The sequence below is a fragment of the Triticum urartu genome, chromosome 3 (assembly GCF_003073215.2).
Source record: "Triticum urartu cultivar G1812 chromosome 3, Tu2.1, whole genome shotgun sequence".
NCBI lineage: Eukaryota > Viridiplantae > Streptophyta > Magnoliopsida > Poales > Poaceae > Triticum > Triticum urartu.
In genome coordinates, this window is record NC_053024.1 from 475359683 (window position 1) to 475371503 (window position 11821).

The 11821-nt window shown below is 44.0% G+C and overlaps 1 protein-coding gene across 9 annotated transcripts; it reads right to left on the reverse strand.

Moving 5' to 3' along the window:
- Positions 1-3265: 3265 nt before the first annotated feature.
- LOC125544446 (proline-rich receptor-like protein kinase PERK2) lies at positions 3266-6322 on the reverse strand. Of its 9 annotated transcripts, none has more exons than XR_007299493.1 (4): positions 5752-6321; positions 5514-5642; positions 4184-4366; positions 3266-3622 (listed from the first exon to the last, which is right to left on the reverse strand). XR_007299493.1 is itself a non-coding variant. In XM_048708143.1 (4 exons), exons 1-4 carry the CDS (start codon positions 6146-6148, stop codon positions 3556-3558), a joined length of 720 nt encoding a protein of 239 aa, XP_048564100.1. In that variant the 5' UTR covers positions 6149-6322; the 3' UTR covers positions 3266-3555. The 9 variants fall into 9 exon arrangements, 3 of the variants coding, with proteins under 3 accessions (XP_048564100.1, XP_048564102.1, XP_048564101.1); XR_007299492.1 differs by having other exon boundaries at positions 4184-4326; positions 5752-6320; XR_007299491.1 differs by having other exon boundaries at positions 4219-4366; positions 5752-6320.
- Between the last annotated feature and the right edge of the window lie 5499 nt (positions 6323-11821).

Sequence of the window (11821 nt, forward strand, 5' to 3'; positions counted from 1 at the left end):
CATGGGCGTCAGCCCCGGGCTCCATTTCATTGAAACCAAACGAGACAAGGATCATTACATAACCAAAGAGAAAGGCCCCCAGCCACCGGACAGAGATGCAATTTTCAGGAGTTTTTTTTTTTTGGAAATGGAGGCGTACCCTCGGCCTCTGCATCATAATGATGCATGCAACCATCTTATTAAAAGTTTGCAGAGTATTAAAGTCGTCAAAGTATTACAGCTCGCAAGCGGAGCGAATAAAAAAAAAATCAAAGTTCATGCTGACAATCACAACCGGAATGGCAATAAGAAGGATAAGCTTCCTAGACTCCTATCCTGTTATGCGACCGTCATCCGACCTGCAAGAAAGTTAAATTGTGTTGTCTGTTAAATATTAAATCATTCCTACAATTCCATATAGCCCACAAGAGCGCACATATTTCAATCCGAATACGAGCCACCATAGTATGTTCGACCCCAGTTAACCATATTCCAAACAACAATGCAATGTCAACTGGAGGAGTAATGTTGAAGGCTATATGAATCGTTCTCCAAAGCAATTTGGCTAGTGGGCATTCAAGAAATAAATGTTGTATTGTTTCATCATGATCACAAAAGCAACATCGTGGACTACCTACCCATCGCCTCTTAATTAAGTTGTCCTTTATAAGAATTACTTGTTTGTGGACAAACCACATAAAGATTTTAATGCGCAAAGGAACCTTAATCTTCCAAATATGCAATGATCTCGACACTGGGCCAGAATTAATCAAATCCATATAAAAAGATTTTATCGTAAAAATCCCATTCTTAGCTAGTTTCCATTGCGTGGAGTCCGGTTGGTCGGAGAGTTGAATGTCTATCAATCTCCGAACCATATGCATCCATGCATTCCATCGCTCACCAACTAGTGCTTGTCTGAATTGAATATTTAAAGGGATCATATGTAAAACTGTGCCTACGTAATCCTCCTTACGTTGCACAATGTTATACAGGGTGGGATATTGTACGGCCAGGAGCGTCTCTCCTAACCACATGTCCTCCCAAAACCTTGTTGACATCCCATTGCTAACCAGGAATTTGACCCTCCGAAAGAACAGGTCCTTCACTCGCATAACCCCTTTCCAGAATGGCGAGTCCGTTGGTCTCATGGTAACCTGAGCGAGTGTTTTGGACTGAAGATATTTATTACGCAAAATCTGTGCCCACATGCCCTCCGTCTCTGTCTCTAACCTGTAGAGGCATTTGCTCATAAGGCACTTATTCTTGATTTCTAAGTTCTCAATATCGAGACTGCGCTGGTCTTTTGGTCGGCAAAGAATGTCCCATCACGCGAGATGGTATTTCCTCTTGGCCTCATCTGACTGCCAGAAGAACCGAGATCTGAAAAAATCAAGTCGTTTCCATACCCCTTTCGGAATTTTGAAGAACGATAGTAGAAACATCGGCATACTAGTCAGTACTGAGTTAATCAGCACTAACCGACCTCCATAAGATATTAGCTTACCCTTCCAGCAGCTAAGCTTTTTTTCTATTCGATCTTCGATACATTTCCATTCTTTATTGGATAACTTACGGTGGTGAATCGGTATACCTAAATAACCAAATGGTAAAAACCCAATTCACATCCAAACAATTGTCTATATGTGTCTTGTTCGTCTTTGGCCTTCCCTAACCAGAACAACTCACTTTTGTGAAAGTTTATCTTTAAACCATACAATTGTTCGAAGAGACATAATATAAGTTTCATACTACGCGCCTTAGCAATGTCATGTTACATGAATAGGATGGTGTCGTCAGCATACTGTAGGATGGATACTCCTTCATCAACCAGATCAGGAGCTAACCCCTCCACTTGCCCATGCTGCTTGGCCCTGCCAATAAGAATGGCCAACATATCGGTCACTATATTAAACAAGAGAGGAGACATGGAATGTCCTTGTCTCAAACCCTTGTGTGTCTAAAAATAATGACTGATATTGTCGTTAACCTTGATGCCGACACTACCCTTCTGGACTTGAGAACCCACTTGGTTCCACCAGACCTCGCTAAATCCTTTCATGCGCATTGCCTGCTGTAGGAAAGGCCACTTAACTTTATCATACGCCTTCTCAAAATCCACTTTGAAGATAACCCTATCTAGCTTCTTCGAATGAATTTCATGTAGGGTTTCATGCAAAACGACCACCCCTTCAAGTATATGTCGCCCTGGCATGAACACTGTTTGGCTCGGCTGTACCACTGAATGCACGATTTGTGTCAATCTATTGGTACCCACTTTTGTGAAGATTTTGAAACTCACGTTAAGAAGACAAATTGGCCTGAATTGTTCAATTCGAACTGCCTATTCTTTCTTTGGCAATAGCGTAATCATGCCAAAGTTAAGATGAAACAACTCTAGATGACCGTTAAAGAAATCATGAAACATAGGCATAAGATCATCCTTAATAATATGCCAACATTTCTTATAGAATTCAGCTGAAAACCCATCTGGTCCTAGTGCTTTATTCGATTTCATTTGTGACATTGCATCCAAAATCTCTTTCTCAGTAAGAGGTGCAGCTAAAATATCGTTCTCTTCTCTCTAGAGCCGAGAAATATCTCCAATTACAGATTTGTCTAGTGCCACCATACTTGCTTCCGGATGGCCAAACAGTTGTTTGTTTGTAGTAATCAGAGATATAAGCTTTCAGGTTCTCATGCCCCATAATTGTCCCTTTATCTTGTTTAATCTGAATAATTTTCTTCTTCCTATATTTGCCATTCGCAATCATATGAAAAAATTGTGTATTGCATCCCCTTGAACAACCTTAAGCACTTTGGCACATAGTGCCCATTTGAGCTCCTCTTTTCTAAGAAGCGCTCAAAGGGATTCTTCAGAAGGAATCTAGTAGTACGCTTTTCCTCATGTAAGAGGAATATATATGAGATGGGTGGAATTGTTGATGTATTGCTTGAGCCTCGTAGGCGTATATCACTACTAGAAAAAAGGCTACTAGAAGCGCGAGTAAAAAGGCTACTAGCAACGCGGGTACCCACGCTACTAGTATCGCACTACAACTAATAGTTAGTAGTTGCGCAGATGCAAACCCACGCTACTAGTAATGAAATAGTAGTAGCACGGCAGGTTTTTCCCCACGCTACTACTAAAAAGTTGGTAGTAGCCCGGTTTCAAACCCACGCCATTAGTAGTAGCGCGTTTGGTTTTTCCGACACTACTACTAACTAATTAGGAATTAAAAAAAAAAAGCCACCAATTCCATTCTATGCATACAATTCCAACAACTAAAACAAACACATATTTGCTATAAACCAGCAGCATTACACATCATTACTAATCCAAGATTTATAATAAACCAGCGGCATTAGAGCACATCCTGTAAGAGCATACAGAATTGTCATGGTTTTCAGGCCTTCAATTAAAACACCTACACTTCTTGCCAAGTCACTTACTCCCAGCTAGTGCAAACACAGTTACAAGCAAACCAAAATGCATAAAAACACCAAACAACGGCATCTCTCCAAATGATCCGCTCCCTCTACATCCTTGCAAGCATCTTCACGATAAGCAAGTCCCTAGGAAAAAGTCAACTTAGCATGTGCTCCCTCTGTCAACTCTCCAGAGTAGATTTTATCCATTGCCCTGGCCATGTTCAAGAAACACTAAATTAAGAATATTTCTACTCTAAATACAGGAGGCACCAGGACAGAAAACAAAAGATGAGCAATATCATATGAGCAGAATAAAAAGGAGTTTGGACCATAGCATGGTTAACAATAAAATATAGTGCTCTAACAAAAGCAAGAGTGCAACACGTTGCCATGTTCCCTTTGAAATATCAACACACTAAAAAAGGCAATAAACATAAACTGTATTTCTTATAAAAACTTTAGACATGTTCAGGAAACACATGTAGTTAACGACAAGTACATATCACCCATTTTATAGATTCAAAGACAGATAACAAAAATTAACTAGACAAAGTTAGATGACAGTGAAGCTTAAAGTTGCAGTAAGAAATATTAGATATACACATTTTGAAAATCAACCTCGGTGGAACAACATAAGATTGCATTTAGATTTCCGAATTAAACATATGCATATCTCATAGTTTAAAATAAAGGCACTCAACAGAAAAGTGCATAAAAGATTTCAAAATAACTCAACAAGCTGCTTCAGCTAGCATCATAGGAGGGGATGTACATGTATAAAAATTGAGAGACCAAAGACCAAAGGACCTTGTTGCACTGTGCAGTCTCTTTTTCTTCTCTCTGCGAGAATTTGTGCCGTCTCTTTGCGCTGTGCAGCGTAGCATGCAGCCTGATGTTGCTGAACCTGTGATGTTGCTGAACATAGGAATATGCTTCTTTAGCTGATCATTTATTCCTGCATAAGCTGGAATTTTGGTTTGGTGGAACTTGACTTGCACAAATGTCTGAACCTAACCTCATATGGAGTACTACACTACACGTAAAATATAGGTCACGGATACTTCTTGGCTTTTAAGAGCTTCTAGTAACCAGACCAAGTGAATTTTTCAGATTCAAATGAGCAGTAAATAAAATACAGGGATTCATCCCACCAAAAAGATCTAAAACTACACAGCATTGCAAAATCATGAACAGACAAAGAACAGAGCAAAGAATTTACTGTAAGTCAGAGAGAATTCCGACATTTTTCTAGTAACCACACCAAACTGAATTTGTCAGATTCAAACAATTGCTAGATACAACGATTCATCCCACCATGCAGATGTAAAACTCCATAGCATATTAAAATCATGAACAAACTCCATAGCATAGTACGACATGCAGTTAGTTAATTATTTGCATGTCAACAGTTCTAACCTCTAGCTACAGATCTTCAAACTAAAGATTGTGAACTCTATTAGACATGATTATATCAATTAGACCAAATAGAACATAATTCAATATGTTGTATATCCGTTAAACAAAGTTCAATCTATCTTCTGATTATTAGTGTTTCAGTTAGGTGACTAGTCCTTCTAGGGCCGCCGGTTAATAGGTGAGCCATGACTTTTTACAGTAAAAAATGCAAAGGAAATAGCAGGTTACTCCATTGATCTAACTAGTAGTGAATGAGCTAGTGTAGGTTACTTCATTGAATGAACCCAGCTGGTGTATATATATGGACGCAGCCACCACCAGTGGATATAAGTTCTAGTCAAATCAGACTCACCTATTAACCGACTTGGACAACAAATTCCTAATCCTGGTATTATACTCCTACCAACGCAGCTAGATAGCTAGGACAAGTCCTAGTCGGACTCAAGTTAGTATTTTTCCTAATCTAATTATACGGCCACGTTGATCACACCTTACTAATTCTGGCTGGACACTAGTAACACAAGAAAAGCAAATCGACTCAAGCTAGTTTTCCTAGACTACTACACCGATGTAGATTTGTAGACTAATAAGTTTGGATTAAGCTAACAATGTTTACTGCTACTGTACGCAGCCAGGGTAATGACCAGACCAGCATGTGCACGCAGGGAGGGAGGGGCCGGGGTTACCTGCAGCTGCAGGAAGATGGGTGGGAGGGCGCAACATTCAAGGAAAGGAAGGTCCGTCCATGGCTTGCTTCCTCCTCAGGTGGTTGTCGGACGAATCCTCGGGTCGGTCTAGGGTTTTCTTCTCCTGCACTGCAGCAAAGAAAAGGAAGGGCCACCCTCACATCATCACCAACACAAGAGAAGAGAGCAACCAACAACATGAGCAGAAGCAACCCAAAATCGAAATGAATCCGAGCACCTTGACGATGGTGCTCCATGGCTTGGGCACCCCGACAAGGTTTTCTTCTCCTGCCGCAGAGAAAAGGAAGGAAGCAGTGGCAGGGCGATTGGGGAGACACAGGCGACCTCCGTCGCTTCGCGTGTGTCCTGGCCGCCGGCTCACCCACGGGTTGATCTGGGACTGGGAGGGAAGGTGCGGGCGACGGATGCAGGGGAGAAGGAGAGGGAGAGGCTGGGGATCGCCGGTGGGGTCGGGGAGGTCGCGGAGGTGGTGGGCGGCGGCGGCGGCATGGGATGGGAGGGAGACGAGGGGTGAATCGGGAGAAGTGGAAGGGATCTGGATCGAGGGTTGGGTGTTTTTTTGAGACAAACAGTGGTGGGTGGAGTGAGACGGTTGGTGCAGTAGGCCTGGGCATTCGGTATAAACCGAAAGTTCGGTTTATACATTTCGGTTAGAGAAAATGCTAAACGAAGATGACTAAAAAAATTAGAAAACCGAGAGTTCGGTTAACCGGTATTTCGGTTCGGTATTCAGTTTATACCGTTTATACTGAACGCTAGTTCAGCAGCGTGTGCGCCTCGTACTTCCTGCAGCTTACCCTCTTATATAGCTGAGCTACCTGCGCTCCTTCACGTCGCCAGCCGAGGTGGGACTAATCCCACGACCACAACACGTCCGGATGGTTTGCTCACGTACATGCAAACTACATGGGCCACGCAGTAAAAGGCCCAAAAATGGTACGTGCCTTGCCAAGTTGCTGGCTGGGCCCATCCCTAAAAAAAAGTTGCTGGCTGGGCTCGTGGGAGATTGGGAATCATTTCCCCCTGCTGCGCGCAGGCTGGTCGCTGCGTGGCGCATCTTTTTACGACGGGAGCAGCTCTCGTGACTCTCTATTGTTTATATGTTCGGTGTTTTTGTTCGGTTACCCATCAGAAACCGAACCGATAAAAAACAGTTCGGTTAACAGAAGTAAAAACCGAAATTTCCGTTACATGTATTAAAAACCGAAAATTCGGTTTTTTCAGTTTCGGCTTCGGTTCGATCTTCGGTTTGTCGGTTTTTATGCCCACCCCTAATTGGTGGGGTGATCGGGGGTGGGTGGTGTGAGAATATACTAGTAGCGTGGACATCTGACCTGCGCTACAGCCATTCACAAAGTAGTAGCGCAGGTTTATAACCCTCGCTACTAGTATGGCATGTCCTCGGGGGCACGGCAGAGATCACTTAGTAGTAGCGAGGGGTAAAAACACGCGCTACTAGTAAGTAGCAGTAGCGAGGGGTATAAACCCGCGCTACTAGTAAGCGTCTGTGTATAAGCTTTTTCCTAGTAGTGTATATAGGAGTACAAGACAAGTTAGAACAAATCCTAGTCTATCTTATGCTTTCTAAACATCACGATGCTCAACTTCCCTCACAGTCACAATGGTAGCGACACAGACGATGAGATTAGAGAAGAATCCAAAGGTTGTAAGTCGACGGTCATCCCCGACGGTCGTAACGGTCGATGCATCGCGGATGTTGTGGCTGGAGTGGAAGCCAACGAGGTTGCTCAAGCAAGGTGGTAGCCTTTTGTGCCGATGTCGATGTGGTCGATAGCGTAGGATGGTGTAGCTGTGGACGAAGACATGGGCGTTTGGTATTAACTGAAAATTCGGTTTCTACAATTAAGTTATTTGTTAGTTTCAGTTTTCAAAAGTCTAAACAAAAAATGGAAATAGGCGAGGAAGAACCCGACAACGTGACGAAGATTGTGCGCATATGGTGGCGTTCCCGCGCCTAGGGAGGCTGCGTGGTGCATCCCACATAGAAGTCGACACATGGGGAAGGCAGAGTGGACCGCTTGTCGCGGCCCTATGGCCCGAAGGGGCGACGCAATGGCGGTGTGTGTCGGAGCAATGCCGGGGGAAGACCTTGGGGCGGCGGTGCAGACCGTGTGATACGACACTATGGCCTGAAGGGGCGACGCAGCGGAGCGCCTTGGTAGGTGTAGTCGCGAGGAGAACCGCAGGGTGGCGACGCGGTCCGACGGGGCGACGCAGTGGCAACCCATTGCTCGATCAGTGGAGGGGGCGCTATACTCGGGGACAATCTTCACAGGACCCGCGGAAGCACGCACAAGCGACTGATCAGGTCATTCGCGCGACGTGGACGGGATGGATCGCGGGCAGGCGGGTGATCAATCTGACCGCTTGCGAGGTCAGGGATGCTGCTCGGTGATGAGGATGAAGTCGCAGACAGTGAAGGCGGGGTTGTCGAGGAGTCCAAGCAAACCAAGGTGACGACAACCGACGGGGAACAACGTGCGGACGAGCGTGTCCAGCGTCGGCGCCCGAGCGGCCAACGCAGCCAGCACCGTGCGTGAGGTGGCCGTACGTGGCGGTCTCGGGAGGTGATGGAGAAATCCTGATCGAAGTAGAGCGATGACGGCCGATGCAAAGCGACGGGTGGGCAGATGTGCGAACGTCAGCCGGTATGGGCCGCCACATCGCGCAGGGCAGTCGTGTCGGAGAAGAGGCTGGGTGAACGCGCCGGTGTCGGGTTCTGATATGATCTTGGCATGGGTAATTGGGTACCCCGTCGTTAGTGATCTCCTAGAAGCATGTCATATAGGGAAGCGGTGTGTCGCCACTCGCCACTCTCTAGGAGATCTGGCGTAGCCCCTGGCCTATGCAACGGAGAAGTCCGCCTTAACGGAGATTGAGGAAGTCCTGGATTAGGGGGTCTCCGGATAGCCGAACTATATCCTTTGGCCGGACTATTGGACTATGAAGATACAAGATTGAAGACTTCATCTCGTGTCTGGATGGGACTCTTCTTGGCGTGGAAGGCAAGATAGGCAATACGGATATGTAAATCTCCTCCCTTGTAACCGAACTTGTGTAACCCTAGCCCCCTCCGGTGTCTATGTAAACCGGAGGGTTTAGTCCGTAGGACAACATACAATCATACCATAGGCTAGCTTCTAGGGTTAGCCTCTACGATCTCGTGGTAGATCAACTCTTGTAATACTCATATCATCAAGAACAATCAAGCAGGATGTAGGGTATTACCTCCATCAAGAGGGCCCGAACCTGGGTAAACATCTTGTCCCCTGCCTCCTGTTACCATCCGTCTTAGACGCACAGTTCGGGACCCCCTACCCGAGATCCGCCGGTTTTGACACCGACATTGGTGCTTTCCTTGAGAGTTCCACTGCGTCGCCGTCATAAAGGGGGGATGGCTCGTCTCATTGTCAAAGACAACATCACTTCTGGGGGAGCCCTGGCTGTAGGCCAAACTCTTCGACTAGGTGATACGTCTCCAACATATCTACTTTTCCAAACACGTTTGCCCTTGTTCTGGACTCTAACTTGCATGATTTGAATGGAACTAACCCGGACTGACACTGTTTTCAGCAGAATTACCATGGTGTTATTTATGTGCAGGAGCAAACGTTCTCGGAATGAGCTGAAACTTCACGGAGCCACTTTTCAGAAAATAAGAAAAATACCTGCCAAAGATGAAGGCCAGGGGGCCACCGTCTCTCCACGAGGGTGGGGGCGCGCCCCTACCTCGTGGGCCCCCTGTTGCGTCTCCGACTCCAACTCCACCTCCATATATTGAGTTTCGGGGAGAAAAAAATCAGGGAGAAGAAATCATCGCGTTTTACGATACAGAGCCACCGCCAAGCCCTAAAACCTCTCGGGAGGGCTGATCTGGAGTCTGTTCGGGGCTCCAGGGAGGGGAATCCGTCGCCATCGTCATCATCAACCATCCTCCATCACCAATTTCATGATGCTCACTGCCGTGCATGAGTAATTCCATCGTAGGCTTGCTGGACGGTGATGGGTTGGATGGGATCTATCATGTAATCGAGTTAGTTTTGTTAGAGTTTGATCCCTAGTATCCACTATGTTCTGAGATTGATGTTGCTATGACTTTGCTATGCTTAATGCTTGTCACTAGGGCCCGAGTGCCATGATTTCAGATCTGAACCTATTATGTTTTCATCAATATATGAGAGTTCTTGATCCTATCTTGCAAGTATATAGTCACCTATTATGTGTTATGATCCGTTAACCCCGAAGTGACAATAATCGGGATACTTACCGGTGATGACCATAGTTTGAGGAGTTCATGTATTCACTATGTGTTAATGCTTTGTTCCGGTTCTCTATTAAAAGGAGGCCTTAATATCCATTAGTTTCCGTAAGGACCCCGCTACCACGGGAGGGTAGGACAAAAGATGTCATGCAAGTTCTTTTCCATAAGCACGTATGACTATATTCGGAATGCATGCCTACATTATATCAATGAACTGGAGCTAGTTCTGTGTCACCCTAGGTTATGACTGTTACATGATGAACCGCATCTGGCGTAATTCTCTATCACCGATCCATTGCCTACGAGCTTTCCATATATTGTTCTTTACTTATTTACTTTTCCGTTGCTATTGCTATCATCACAACAAAATACCAAAACATTACTTCTACTACTGTTACCTTTTGCTACCGTTATCACTACTATCATATTACCTTGCTACTAAACACTTTACTGCAGATATTAAGTTTTCAGGTGTGGTTGAATTGATAACTCAGCTGCTAATACTTGAGAATATTCTTTGGCTCCCCTTGTGTCGAATCAATAAATTTGGGTTGAATACTCTACCCTCAAAAACTGCTGTGATCCGCTATACTTGTGGGTTATCAAGACTATTTTCTGGCGCCATTGCCGGGGAGCATAGCTCTATTCTTTGAGTCACTTGGGATATATATCTGCTTATCATTATGAAGAACTTGAGAGATCCAAAAACCAAGATTTATCCCTCAACTACGAGGGGAGGTAAGGAACTGCCATCTAGCTCTGCACTTGATTCACCTGCTGTTATGAGTAAGTTTGCGGCACCTACACCTGCTTCTGCTATTCGTTCTGATATGTCGCATGTTATTGATGATGCCATTTCTGCTATGCACGATACTTACGATGAAACTACCTCTATGCCTAATACTACTATGCCACTTAGTGATTTTCTTGATAAACAACTTGCTAGGGCTAGAGAGATTGAAAATATTGAATCTGATGATACTGATGAAAGTGATGATGAAGAATCACTTGTTATTCCTAAAGGTTATGTCTTTGATCAAGAAGCTTCCTTAGCTATTTTAGCGTGCCAAAATAGAACTGAACTCAAAAGATTATTAGCTAAATGGAGTAAGCAATCTTTAAATGCTAGAATGAAACCTGACCCTGCTTTTGCTACTTCACCTATCTTTGTTACTGATAAGGATTATGAATTCTCTGTTGATCCTGATATAATTACTTTGGTTGAATCTGATCCTTTTCATGGTTATGAATCTGGAACTGTTGTGGCACATCTTACTAAATTGAATGATATAGCCACCCTGTTCACTAAAGATGAGAGAACTCGTTACTTTTATATCCTTAAAATATTTCCGTTCTCATTAAAGGGTGATGCTAAGATATGGTTTAATTCTCTTGATCCTGGTTGTGTGCGTAGTCCCCAGGATATGATTTATTACTTCTCTGCTAAATATTTCCATGCTCATAAGAAACAAGCTGCTTTAAGGGATATATATAATTTTATGCAAATTGAAGAAGAGAGTCTCCCACAAGCTTGGGGGAGGCTTCTCCAATTACTTAATGCTTTGCATGATCATCCTCTTAAGAAAAATGAAATACTTGATATCTTTTATAATGGACTAACCGATGCCTCCAGAGATTACCTGGATAGTTGTGCTGGTTCTGTTTTCAGGGAAAGAACACCGGATGAAGCTAAAATTCTATTAAATAATATGTTGGCAAATGAAAATAATTGGACACCTCCGGAGGCAATTCCTGAGCCTATTCCTAAACCAACTCCGAAGAAGAGGCGTATTCTATTTCTCAGTCCTAAAGATATGTAAGAGGCAAAGAAATCTATGAAAGAAAAGGGTGTTAAAGATGAAGATGTTAAGAATTTACCTCCTATTGAAGAAATACATGGTCTTAATTTACCGCCTGTTGAAGAAACATATAATCTTAATCCTTTACCTATTGAAGAAACTCATGGTCTTGATAACCCAACACAGGTAGTAAAGGTAAATTCTCT

What these genes read in the sequence shown, in the direction of transcription:
- LOC125544446 (XM_048708143.1), bottom strand. Translation starts at nt 6,148, where the DNA reads ATGCCCAGGCCTACTGCACCAACCGTCTCACTCCACCCACCACTGTTT. An exon ending in CATGGAGCACCATCGTCAAG is followed by an intron (nt 5,638 to 5,751) that starts GTGCTCGGATTC and finishes GCTGCAGTGCAG; the next exon opens with GAGAAGAAAACCCTAGACCG. An exon ending in CCATCTTCCTGCAGCTGCAG is followed by an intron (nt 4,316 to 5,513) that starts GTAACCCCGGCC and finishes GCAACATCACAG; the next exon opens with GTTCAGCAACATCAGGCTGC.